This window comes from Pygocentrus nattereri, chromosome 28, assembly GCF_015220715.1.
Source record: "Pygocentrus nattereri isolate fPygNat1 chromosome 28, fPygNat1.pri, whole genome shotgun sequence".
Taxonomy (NCBI): domain Eukaryota; kingdom Metazoa; phylum Chordata; class Actinopteri; order Characiformes; family Serrasalmidae; genus Pygocentrus; species Pygocentrus nattereri.
The window spans coordinates 17239707-17254110 of NC_051238.1; the positions used below are offsets into that span (position 1 = coordinate 17239707).

At 38.4% G+C, this 14404-nt stretch overlaps 1 protein-coding gene across 9 annotated transcripts in view; it reads left to right on the plus strand.

The window, feature by feature from the left end:
- elavl4 (ELAV like neuron-specific RNA binding protein 4) overlaps positions 1-14404 on the plus strand; it is a 97372-nt gene that overhangs the window by 57028 nt on the left and 25940 nt on the right. For all 9 annotated transcript variants that reach the window (XM_017693534.2, XM_017693532.2, XM_017693540.2 and 6 more), the window contains one exon: positions 7264-7367. In XM_017693534.2, the coding sequence (XP_017549023.1) occupies positions 7264-7367 (104 nt within the window). The remainder of the gene's footprint in view (positions 1-7263; positions 7368-14404) is intronic.

The window sequence follows — 14404 nt, forward strand, 5'->3', positions numbered from 1 at the left end:
AAAGAGGCTTGTGCCTTAGAGGAACCACTGTTCAATCCCTAAACACCCCTTGTAAATGAGATATGCAAGTTCAAAGAAACATAATATAAAGGTTGAATACCGATTAAAGGTTTGTCCAAGCCATTTCTTATCCATTGAGGAACTTTTATTTTAAGAATATTCTTGCTAAAACATCAAATGATAATACATTTCAGCTTGTTGCAGAAGTAGAACATTGAGTTTCAAAGGCGAATTTGAAATAAAAAAATTACTGTCACAGTGCCTTGGTCTATATGCATGGCAGACAAATGAAATGTCCTAGTTTTCGTAGATAAAATCAAAAATAACCTAAGGAACTGAAATGAGCAACTGCAGTTTTTTTTTCCTGTCTGTGATCAAGTAGGATTTGCAGTAAACTCTAATCTGCCAACTTAGAGCTGTATCATTTATGCCCACACATTTCCAAACTCTGTTTCCAAAGTCATTATAATGTTGTCATGTGTATTTCAATACAGGTCAGTTAGAACTAAAAAACATCAAATCTATTACTCTAATATTAAAATTTGTTATTACGGTCTTACCTTGTGTTATTTATAGTGAAACATAAATAATATTTCAAGAACTTTATAGCTGTCACTACAACATAATACTGCAGTAGCATTGCTATGTATGAAGCAAAGTACTTCAGTTGATCTAAATTTTTGCATTTGTGTTAAATGGGCATCCAGAATCATTCGTATGTTGGCACCTATGGGCTTTTCAGTCAATAGGCCAGCAGTGTTGCAAGTTCCAGGTAAGCCAATGTGTTTAAGAGAGGCACACAAAGGAATACGACTCTTTAATGAAAATTCAATCAGAATATAGTGAGCAGCTTTTAGCTTTTGTCTGAGAGAGCACTTAGCCAGCCTTGAGTGAATTATGTAGCTTATGTAGCACGAATGGGCTGAATTAAAGCCATTAGAGCTAATGATAAACAACATTTATAATGCAGACTTATATCATAACACACTGCATTATCTAATTACACTCCACTCAAGCCCTAGTCTCCTTTGATGGAAGATTACTGAACAAATTAGAAAAGTCAAGTCATACCTTATTCTCAAATTGAGTAATACTAGTTCAGACTAGACATAAATGAATTTTTTTATTTTTATGTTTTCAGTACTGCTGTTACTGGAACATAAAGGCTTTGAAATGGTGAAGTTCAACATGGAAGCAGTACTGTCCCCCTAGATGCTGTTGCAGCAAGGGCAAAATGTCAGGCAGGAAACAGTGGTGATACATTTGTTTTGACAAATTGAAGAGGTTTTTTTTCCCCCTTTTTTTTTTGCCATCCACATCCTAAATCTGACTAAATTTAAGACTGACCAAACACATTTCCTTGTTTTGTAGCCAGGGAGCTTCATGCTATCAAGGTGAGTTAGCATCAGATGCTCAGAGAACTGTCATGTTTTCTGTGCAGAGCTGTTCTTCCTGCTCTTTCTCCCCACACAATCGCTAGCTTCAGCTTTATCTCTGCCACCTGACTCAAACACAGGCCGAGTGAAACTGCAGGCATAACATGGCTGCCGGAGAGTTGGGGAAGGAGGAGACTGCTGCAGGCAGTGTAGTGTTTAACTCAGTTTCCATCTCATTCTCAATCAATGGAAGCACTGGACCTTTAAATGATGTTTCAAAAATTCAAATCATTCAAAGACCGGGATTGAAATTATTCAAATTTTCAGTCTAGTGTGAAGAATTTGAGAATAGACTGCCATGCTACTAGAAGTACTCACATTTCTCAAATATGACATTTGGCACAGCTTACGGAAGATAGTACACCACGATGAGTAAAAAGAAGCATGTTATTTGTAGGCACATATCTAATATCACTGACATATCAAACACATTTTTATACCATTTGAATGCACATGCTGTGAACATCTCATGATGAATGGTCACAATTATACCCTGCGATGGACTGGCAATCTGTCCTGGACATTTCGCCCAATGACAGCTGGGATAGGTTTCAGCACCCCCCATGACCCAGGAGGCGAAGCAGCTTAGGAGGTGTGTGTGTGTGTGTGTGTGTGTGGTAAAAATTAACATGAAATCTTCACTTTCATTTATGGTACTGTGCAACAGTAAGACTACCTTTCATTTATTAAATTTCTAGTGAAAATTGCCATTAAGTACAGTTTCATAACCTGAAAAAAAGCAAAACACATTATTTTTGGAAGACTTGCTTTCAGTTTTTTCAGACATCTTCAGGGATATTTTCCATACCTCCAAAACTGAGTCTTAGAACTTGATCTGCCTCTCATGATCTCATGTTCTTGACAGCTACACATCATAGTGTTGAGTTGTCTTCTCACAGTGGAGGATGGACACCTGTGGATTCTTACGGACCTGAAGCAAAAGTTGAGCTTGATTTTCTTCTCTGTCAAAGATGAAAGCTTTAATAACTGTTTATCCAGTTTCAGTGGTCTACCTGGTTTTGCACTGTTGTTAGGAGTCCATTTTTTCTATACTTTTAATACATTTTTGAACTCCAGTTTTGAAAACACCGGTCTTTTCTTTCTTCTGTGAATTTATCTTTTCAGAAATGTTTTGTTACAAAAGCAACAATGTGCCAGAGTATATAAAAAAAGGAGCTTAAGTGGTGTTTGTGTGCTTGTGTTTATAAACAATGCAGGACTGACAGATCTTCACTGGGGAGCTAGAGGCTCCAGGCAGCTACAGGTTCCCCTGATAAAACCTCTAGGCTGCTCCTCTCTGCTTATATAATGGGGCACAAAGCAAAAAGATGATCTGGGGTGATGCTACCCTTTCCCTTGCCCCCTCATTATCATCAGTGACCAAGTGGATATGTGATTGAAAAATCGCTTAATGGTGTCATATCTAATGAAAACAATGATCAGTATTTTACCTAGGAACACAGATCTTCCACACCTTCATTAGAATCAGTAACACATGCACACATAATCTTCCTTAGGAATAAAAACACACACACACTCATACAGAGATGACTCTCTAGCTATACCCTCTGCCTGAAACACAACCCTTTACCATCCAAAAAAGAAAAAAATGCAATATTCATTGAATGCTATTATTCTTTTACTTTATGTATTTGTAGATGCCTCTCAAACGTTTCACTATATGGCTAGGCGGCTATCCTGCTGGGGATTAGAAAGTCAAGGAAAATACGGAGATGTATGTTCATTAAAAGCTCATTAAAAGCGCAATGTATCATTTCATCTTTTTTTGGAATTTTAATTGACAATTATGATATATAAGTTAATGTATCCATTAGTCTGATTAAATAACATTGGGTTAATATTCCATTTGCAAATGTTTACTGCCTATTTTCCCATAGGATTTTTGCAGCATCCTAAGTAATTTATCTTTCCACTTTCCACAGTTCTAATCCTTTGCTCAGGTCCTTGTTATTAATACTTAATTTGTATTAAACTAATATATTGTATGTTCCGTTAAGTCCACTGAGTGTAGAAGAATGGACTTTTTTCTGCGTGGTTAGGTGTCTAAACAATAGAATCATTAATGAGAGCATTTCTCCCGTAGATCTGATGAAAGATTGAATGAGTAGGTAGACCTTTGGGTACCTGGGTGCTTGTGTAGCAATGAATCATTCTTTGTGATTTTTCCATCTTCAATAATGAATTTACGTTAGAGTTTAGCACACTGTTCATGTTGAAGAGTACTCACTTTTGTGCTTGCGCTGTACATTAGCTTACCTGTTTACTGGTACATAAGTGTGAAGAATTGGGAATTCTGGGAATCTGTGTGTGTGTACATATGTTTACATGCATTGTGTGTTTTATGTTTTGTGTGTGTATATGAGAGAAAGATAGAAGCTGCAGTGTGGTGTGTTAGCCTGCTGGGCTGTGTGCATGCTGAGAGAGCTTGTGTTGTGACAGTGGAAGCCAAGCCTGCCTATGTTGGCCCACAATCTGTACACGGCTCTCTCCCACGCTTGTGTGTGTGCATGAGAGAGAGAGACAGTATGAATGTGTGTTTGTGTGTGTGTGTGTGAGAGAGAGAGTTCAGGCAGCTGACATTTCCATCTTTTCTTTGAAGTTTTGACTCTGCATTTTGTTGCAGGGGAATTAATGTAACATTTTATTCATGCTGCTGATCTCTAGGCTTTGTTTGAAGCAATGTATTGCTTTTATTATCCAAACAATTACAGTACTGTCACATACAAGTTATTGTATACAAGTTATTCATTTTTCAGCATCAGGAAAAAAGCAGGAAATATATTTAATAGAAAATTACACTCAACAACTAAATACTTCAGATTTTCACTCTGCCTTTATTATAGCTTCCATTCTTTTTTGGAGCTTTCATTTTTTTAAATAAAACTGCAAGAACAGTTTTCACCCTTCAGAAGTTCAGTGTTAAAAGTTGGTTGCATTTTTTGCTTTTCATGGCCCAAACATTCCCAAAGTAATCCCAAACATTCAGTGATGTCAAGGTCTAGGCTCTGGCCAGAACAATTCATTGTTCTGAGAAGACCTTCGTTTGAATAGCAAGTTTTTTTTCTTATTTTTCTTGACAGCTACATCTTTGTGGTCTTCTCACAGTGATAAATGGACAGAAATACATGTAGATTTTTTCAGATCTAAAGTATGACTGGAGCTTGATATTCTTCTGTTTCTCAAAGAGCAAAACTTTAAGTGCTGTTTATCTAATGGTGACAGTTTTGGTGGCTTACCAGGTCTTGCACGGTTGTTAGGAGTCCCATTTTTGCTGTGCCTCATATAAAATATGTTTTGGAAACTTTTTTCCACTTACTGTCCTCTGATTTTCCCCTTCCTTATGCAAGTGGATTATCTTGTATCTAGTCTCCTCAGACATATCTACTGAAAAATGAATAATTTGTTCTTAATGGCTGCTTTGACCGAAAATTAAATAAATGGAGGGTAGTCACTGACTTTTGCACAGAACTGGATGTTACAATAAAGACCTCAAACCTTGCTGAGATGCCCCCAACCCACCCCCCCTCCTGTTTTAGAAAATGGCAGTTTTTTTCTGTTGCTGCCCTTTATGGGCTCAAAAGAAACTAATAAAACATTTGCATAAATATAAATTATTGATGAAAACACTGAGGCTCGCTCTTTCATTACATTGCAAATATTACAATTAGGACTGTCCTCAATTGTGAGTGTGTGCCACATGCGCTGGTGTTTTATCTTGAGTGAAGAACCTGGTTCTGGCTTCCTGCTGAGCTCTCCTCCGTTAATCTTTTGAGCGTGTGTGTGTTTGTTATGCTGGTGGGTGGAATTCCTGTGACTGAAGTAGTTGCTGCCTCAGTTGGCTTCCCTTTACCCCTAGGCAAAAGCTGAAACGAACGGTGACAGATAACCTCAGCCTAGCTCTGCTGTAGAAATGGCATCAGCTGGTGGGGCCATGTGTACACACGCACACACACGCACACAGACACACACACACACGTATATGTATATATATATATATATACATACACACACACACACACACACACACACACACATATATATATATATATATATATATATATATATATATATATATATATAGATAGATATATATAGATAGATATATAGATATAGATATACATACGTGTGTGTGTGTGTATATATGTTGCTTACTGCACTGGAGCAATCAAGGAAGTGGGGAAGGATATGCATAGCACTGTTATGTGCGTGTATCATTAACCACAGCACGGCTCATCCTTCAGGCTCTGCATAAAACCATTTGAGAAGTTCACTTCATTCACTATAACCTTTCCTACCCTCCACTCTGCATTGCATATATGCACACACACACCTTCTAAGCCGCTTCTCCATCTGGGTCATGGGGGGTGCTGAAGCCCATCCAAGTGGTCATCAGGCAGAAGGCAGGACACACCCTGGACAGGTCGCCAGTCCATTGCAGATATATGCACACAATGCAAAACAAATTGTGTATGTGTATATATATATATATATATATATATATATATATATATATTGAAGTTGAACTTGAAGAATCAATTTTCCAATCATGACCTAAAAAGTGTGTTACTTATTTGTTGAGTTTATGAGAGTTAGTGAAAAGTGAAAGACCAGGTAGACCACTAAAACTATCACTATTAAATAATGCTAAAGTTTAAATCTTTGAGAGAAATAAGATCTAAGTAAATCAAGCACTAATCTTATGTCAGATTGGAAAAAAATCCAAAGGTATGTCAGTCCATCTTTCCACTGTGAAAAGACAACTCAACAGTATGAGTCTGAAAGGATGTGTAGCTGTCATGAAGCTGTTACTGAGAAAAGGAAATCAACAAAAAAGAAGACAAGTTTCAACAAATCAAACACAGAAGCTGCTTGTGTTCTCAGGACAATGGAATGACCACTCCAGAACCCAGACCTCAACCTGAAGAAATTAAATGAAGTTGTGGTCTCTGACTTCTGCACAGTACTATAATTAAGCTGATTAATTTAATTTAATTTGGTTTGGGTGTGAAGGGTGGGGAGGAGCTATTTGCAATTTTACTGTTCACTGGGCTTGTCACTGTATCTATGGTACTGTAAAATGTGTATCATGGGGAAGTGTCCTCTTTTTTATTCACTAGCCTAATACATAAACACACACATTTCACTACACTATTAAGACTGCAGCAAGCCAGAAAGAGTGTAGTAACCACAGTACAATAATCTGCAAATATCTTTTCCACTAATACTAATATAATACAGCATAAAGATCTGGTCTTATCCAGAGAGACAAAAAGAGAGAGGAAAGGGTGGACTTCCTGTCCAAAACAGCGAGAGCCTCTTCCATTTGGCCCCCAGATTTCAATTTGTGCTTTTCTGCCAATTGGGCCAGTATAGCTCCATTTCGCATTTACCATTCACTTTATGTGTGCACTGTGGACGTAAGTCTGTCTGTTTCAATTAATGAGGATGAGTGCGGCGCTCCTCTGCGGAGCTTTCTTGCACTTGTGTGGCGAGATGTTTAAAGAAAGCAATAAGGAGAAGAGAAGCACTGCTAGCAAACCCCACTGCTGCTGCTGCAGGGGTTCAGCTCAAGTCAAACAACTGCTGATGGCTGCCGAGAGTTCTCAGCCACACACGACAGGGAGAGGATGTTCAGTCAAAATAATTCAAGCCAAGACGCTGTCAGAGGTTTCCAATGGAAGCTTATCCTCAATGCCCACACACATATACACACACGCACACAAAATTGCACCACTCACACACGCTAATGCCATAAAGAGGTAATGTTATCTCTCTCTTTCTCTCTCTCTCTCTCTCTCTCTCACAGGACAGAGCCTTGGATATGGTTTTGTCAACTACATTGACCCAAAGGACGCAGAGAAAGCCATCAACACGTTAAATGGACTCAGACTTCAAACCAAAACTATCAAGGTACTGCAGACTAATCATATTGAAGCAAATATGTATTGTATTTTATTGTCTCTGTCATAAAACCTCCAGAATGGTAACTTTAGGACAAAGAAAAAACATTCCTAACTGAAGATAATGTAAAAGATAATGAAGATAATGTAAAAAGGTTGTATTTCAAGTAATTTTGGTCTGCTTCTTTTTGTCACACCATCTAAAGGGCAGCTGGATTTTTCAAATAGTGTAAAAAAATGAGCTGCAGAGTTTAGTTCCAATATACTGTTGTTCCAATACACAGTACAGTGCAAAAGTCTCAGGCACCTAGCATCTGGTTTAAAATATTTTTATATCTTTTTTTTTCAGTTTTTATTTTTCTACATTTCTACATCATTCTTAAACATCAGCTGTGTTTTATATTCTGTGGTTAATAGAAATTCTCCAAAAGTCCTTGCTAATATATATATATATATATAATTTTTTGGGCAGCAACGACATATTAGCCAAAGCAGGTATTGGATTATAACTACAATTAATACTGATCTGCCTATTGTATTGTCTGTTATTTGTATTCACTCTGCATTTCTGAACAAACAAATATCTTGCATCTGAGAAATGATCATTTAACAGATAAAGAACTTGTGATAACTTTTATGTAAGTTAATGTAAAATAGTTTTCTGAAATGCTCCCATACTGTAAATATAACAATCAGGCTGGCAAGGCAGAGAAGGAGGCAGCATGCATTTGTGAGTTACAGTCGGATTTGATTATAAAGAGACAAGCAGCAGGCAGAAACGACCAGAGCAGGGGAAATCCATGAACTGACAAAGGAAGGCAAAATAAGGAATACAACAGGGTTGAAGAACAGGGACAAACCTAACAGACAGAAGTGAAACACAAAAAATGAGTAGAAACAGTTCAGGGCAAAGAACAAGGAGAGACTATATAAACAATGAAACAAAATAAAGAACAGTGGATGAGGGGCAAGATTACGAACAAAACATAGGTGCATTTAATGACAAGGGGGCAAGCTAGGGCCAACACAAGGCTTGATGAGGGGAATCTTGATAGGAAAGGGCAGCCAATGTTTTCAAACACAGTAAAAAAAAAATTAAAAAGCAAGCTTTTGATGTGACTGTGTCTATGTAGATGTGTGCAATATATATATATATGTATATGTATGTATGTGTTTGTGTGTCAGCAGTAAGTGTATGTTAGGGGGGGGCGTGTGAATCTGCTGCTGATTTTGTTATGATATGGCGCGGCAGTAATGGAACAATATCTCATTTGGGTGGCAATATGCTCTTGCTTTTCCTCCCCAATTAGTCATCAGCCATTTCTCACAACTGCACAAGTCAATTCACTGAATGTTTCCTGTCACCATTTCTGCCAGTGGAGCCGCATTGATTAGCACATGTGGTGTGTATTGACTCGTGCTGGGCGGCGGTGCTGCAACACAAAGCGAGAGGAGGGGAAATCCGCCTCATTAAGATGCAGAAGGAAATAGGAGAGCGACTGAAGGGAGAAAAGGGAAAATAGTGTAATTGATATGCAAATGCATCTCCAAATGTCAAATCATGGAGTCACACGAAAAAGGAAAAATAGAATGTATAATGAAATGATGCTAAAATGCTAAGTAGTCGTCTCAAATGTGTTTTTTATACTAACATTGGGTAGAGAAGAGAGGTAGACTGAGAATGTAGAATCGCTGCGAGCAAAAGGGTTTGAGTCAATGGTACTTTATGTTTATTCAGCTGAAAAATGTAACCTTGTGCATTTTCCCAAACAGCATGTTTTAATGTAAATTTAGCAGCAGCTGCTTTTGACTGTAAATCCTGGCCACTGTTCATATTTTTTTTATTCTGAGTCACAGCGTAATCGGGTTGTGTGTGCCATCATCTGGTGTATAATCCCTGGCCGCTCACTTACATCCACCCTAATCTAATCAGATTGGATTTCCCCTGCTTAGGCCAACAGGAATACACAGTACCCAGTCTTTGAGGATCTGCTTCCTTGAGAGAGAGATGCAGAGGAGAGAGAGAGGAAGAGACAGAGTGAGACTGAGTGAGAAGGAGCAGGAGAAAGAAAGAGAGAGGAAATAGAAGGGGTAGGGAAAGTGTGAAAGAGTAAGAGAAAAATGAAAAAGGAGAAAATAGAGAAACAAAGTAAGAGAAAGAAAGAAGAGAGAAAGTGTGAGAAGGACAGGCAGAGAGTGAAAAAAGACAAAAAACGAGAAAAAGAACAAAATTAACAGAGAAGGATTAAAAGAAAGTAAGGGAGAAAAACGTGCAAGAGAGAATGTGAGACAGAAAGAAAAAGAAAGATAATAAGTGAGTGAGGAGGTGAGAAAGTAAGAGTGAGTGAGAACAAAATGGAGAGAAAATGGGAGAGATAAAGAAAATAACAGTAAGAGAAATAAAGAGACAGGGAGAGAAAGTGTGAGGGCGTAAGAGAAAAAATTAAAAGGGAAAAGGAGAAAAAGAGAGAGAGAGAGAGAGGGTACAAGAGAGAACGTGAAACAAAAAGAAAAAGAATAAGTGACTGATAGTATGAGAAAGAGTGAAAACAGAAGGGAGAGAAAGTAAAAGAGATAAAGAGGGAGAGAAAGAGAAAGACTGGGGGAGAGAGAGGGTCTGTCAGAACTGTTGAAACAGGGCTGGACTGAACAAAGGGCATTTTCCAGAGTGGCAGTAGCAGGTGGCCCTGTGAGTGGGACTGTGGTGACTCTGGTGTTGGTTTCAGTCTCAGCTTGGAGCTCATCAGAGATGACATGAGTCACTCTGTGTGTTTTTAGCTCATCGTCACAGATTCCTGCTGCACATCTCTCTCTCTCTCTCTCTAACTCTTTCTTTGGCGTACTGGAAAATTTATGTTAGTCACATACTGCATACTACCTTTGGGCACAGTCAGTACGCGAGCAGTATGTAACAGGTACACCAGTAACCCGTTAACACACAAAGTTCCCCAAAAAGTATTTGATGACTTACTTAATGGTGAACATTAATGAGGTTCTTTGCATTGCTTCAAGACATATTTAACAAAATGCAGAGATGTACCAATATGGGAATTGTGGCCCTATGTGCATATCTGATATATACATATCTACCGATTCTGATGCAGATGCATTAATAGAATAATACAATAACAATAAAATGTAGAAACTGGGACAAGATCCACATGGATTACCATTAAATAGAAACATAACATAACACATACAGGAAAATAGACAATCCAGCAAAGTAGCTAAGTGTTGGGTTGGTGTAGTGTAGTGGTTAACACCTCTGCCTTCTACACTGTAGACTGGGGTTCAATCCCCACCTGGACAAACACCCTACACTATACCAATAAGAGTCCTTGGGCAAGACTCCGAACACCGCCTTGGCCTCCCTGTGTAAAATGATCCAACTGTAAGTCGCTCTGGATAAGAGCGTCAGCCAAATGCTGTAAATGTGTCAACTAAATTGTGTTGTTTACTGTGAAAAATTATGTCACAATACAATGCAAAACGCTTTTCTGAACATATCATGGGTAGTTCTTGTAGAAAGCTGACCAACTACATTTTGCTCATAGGTTTTCATAGTATTTTTAAAATGTAGCACTACTGTTTCTTTTTACTCTGTTCAAACTGGTCAGGTGTTTGAAAATATATATATATTGTGACAAGTATCGCAATATTATATTTTTGCCATATCGCCCATCTCTACTTGTGGAGTGCAATAAAAGTTCTCAAATATCAGCCAGAAATATCAGTCAAATTTAAATATCTGTCTGATGTTTATATTTATAAAGCAAATATCTGCAGATACCAATATGATTGTGTTATGTAAAAGCACATCACTAACAAAATAATATTTGTTTAAGAAAAAACACTTTTAGCGCAACACCAGACTGATCATATACTCGTAAAATACAACCAGACTGCACGAAGGGTACTACACAGCAGGGACAGGTATCTCACTGAGCTTGTGTTCATGGAAGAAGTCATGAACTCAGAGAAATGTACAAAGGCATTTTAGGTGCAAACCTGCAGAAGTGGCTGTAAAGACATTGCTAAACCATTTCAGTCTTGGAATGGTCTGTTGAAAATAAATGTCACTTGGTTTGACGTTTCGTTTCCTAACACAGTGAACATAATTCAAAATGGCACAAATGCTGAATAACTTTTTGGGGCCACACTCTGTTATTGGGTCTGAGCTCCAAACTGGATATGGAACCAGTGTGAGCAGTTTTTGGGCCTGAGGCCTGAATTTATTGTAACACTTACTTCATTGGAGCCTAATATTTACTTCCTTTCATAACCTCCCTCTCATACAACCCCCCCCCCCCCCAAACACACACACACAAACACACACTCTCAAGTGTTTCTCTGTATGCAGCCAGAGGGTAATGAAGCAGGAGCCATCTTTCGTGACTTAGCATCCCTCACATACACTCTCTCTCTCTCTCTCTCTCTCTCTATCACTCACACACACACACACATACACATACTCAAGTGCACTCCCTCAGCTGGAACTGTACTCCTCACACACACCCCTTGCACACTCCGTGCATGATCAATTTGACTCTCTCTCTCTTACTTTCTCTCACACATACATAAAGACACACACATATACACATACAGTGAAGGAAATCAACACAAACAAACAAAGATGGTCCACAATGCGATTCTCACAGCAGGACTCCATCTAATCCACCCGGTCTGCAAGTACTCTAACGCCTTTCTCTTTCTCCTCCTCTTTTTTTCCGCCTTTCTCCATCCATCTCAGCATGAGGCAATGGAACGGGCTCTTCCATCTCCTCTCTTTGATCAGCCCTTAGTTTCTCTCTCCTCTCCTTCACTGTGTGAAACCTTTTCTTTACGCTACCGCCAGTCGCCGCAATGAGTCTTCTCCTCCAGTAACACGGAGTGAGGGAGAGAGAGGGGAATGAAATCCGCTCTTACTACTCCTTTAATAAGTGTGTTTGAAGGTCATCATGCTCGTGTGTGAAACACACGCTGTGAGCCACAGGCCTCCCCAGCCTCAGAGGATATCTAGAGAAGCACAGCAATGAAGGCAGGCCAGCTAACAGCAACAGACATCTGTGTCTTACAGCTCAATGCAGAGAGAGAGAAAGGGGGGGGGGGGTACAGAAAGAGATAGAGCATATGAAAGAGGAAAAGAGATAAGGAGAGATGGAGACAGAGATAAAGATGGATAGTAGGAGAAGGGAAGAAAAGAGAGGGAGAAATAGAGAGTGAGAAACAGAGAAGGAGAACTAGGGAGGACTAGAGTGGTGCAAAATGAGGAAAATGGAGAAAAAGAAGGAGGGAAGAGAGAAAGAGATGGAATAGGAAAAGATATAGATAGATAGTAGAGGCAGGGAGAAAAAGAGAAGGAGAGAGGGAGAAAGTGGAGAAACAGAAAGATAAGGATGAATAAATGTGAGCGGAAAGAAAAGAGAAGGAGACAGTAAGGGAAAGGGGAGGAAAAGAGAAAACATGATTAGTAGTGGGGCAGGCCAGAAAAGAAAAGGAAAAAGGGAGAAAGGGGGGAATTGAAAGAGATAAGGATGAATAAATGTGAGAGGGAGGAAAAAAAGGAGAGAGAGGAGAAATGGGAGAAATACAAAGATGAATAAATAGGGAGGGAGGAAATGAAAAGAAGAGAGGGAGAAATAGGAAAAGAAGAGAGGAGGGAGAGAGACAAACAGAGTAAGCTGTCTTACTAGACAGTAAAGGACATGTGTGTGGTTTATATGTCAGAAACATGGAGGCAGGTTTAGGTGGGAAATGTCATCAGCATGCTTTTATAAATTCATAAAGATGGGTGGCTGTTGTGCAACTGCTAATACTTAATGACACCAGTCCACTCCTCAGGTTTTACCACTTCACATTTATGTAATAGTGAAAAAAATAATAGTAAAGAAACTGTTACATAACATCCTGAAGGCAATGTTGTTTCAAGTATAGATTATTGCTCAGTAAGATGTGACAGAAAACATTCTGACTAGCAACTGTCTACAGCCAAAACATGACTGTAGAAACTGAACCACTAACCCTGCTGGGCAGTTAGCACTTTATTAACTGAATACACTAATATTGAAGAATAACCAATTCTCAGCAGTTTGAATCTGTCTGATTATCCCCTTTAACCTTAAGGGTCCATACTCATAATCCTAGATATGTATGTATTAGTTTGATATCAATTAGATATATTTATAGTAGCAAGTGAATAAGACTAATAAGACAACTAATAATTCAATAATAGTCCTGTAGTTCATGAGATCAATTTTGACTATAATTGACCAATCCTAGCTCCAACAGCAGAAGTGAAAAAATTTCTGTTCAACTTCCTGAGAAATCTTAGCACACTGCAGTTTTGTAGTCTCTGTAGTGATGTTTCCATCCATTTGTTTTTGTACCTATTTTAGTTTTAGTTATTTAAAAATAACTAAGTAAACAATACATATTGAACAAAATTATCAAAATTCACTTAAACATCTGTGCACACAGTAGTGTAAATAGAGTAAAGTCATATGATTAATCTAGTGATTCTGTTTTCCATAATTATGAAAAATGACAGACGGCAGCAGATACCAGTGGACTTGAAAGAAATAAAAATATACCTATCTCATTAAAGTAGAAAACACTCATATTAGACAGTAAACAGACATGCCTGCCTCCAATTATTGGAAATTTGCAGAGCCATTATAATTGCAAATGCATTCTGTCCTTGTACTCTTACAGCCATGAAATGAAACAAAACAGCAATGGAACACTGTTCAGCATTAGAGATTTCTCTGGAAACCCATATTTCTTAAAATGTGTGATATATACAGTTTTTTTTTCTCCAGTATGTCTTACTGATTTGTTGAAACGTTATTACATGTCCAGACCACCACTGGGCTGAAGCAGGCTTACTGGAAACTTGTTGGATCACCTATAGCTCAGTTGGCATTTCAGAAAATATTAACCATAAAGGTTTGATAGATGTTTTTAGGTTTTTTATCTTTCCAGTATGTTGCCTATATTCCAGTGTAAAGCACTATTTTTTGTACTATTGTAGGTTATGTAACCACTTTG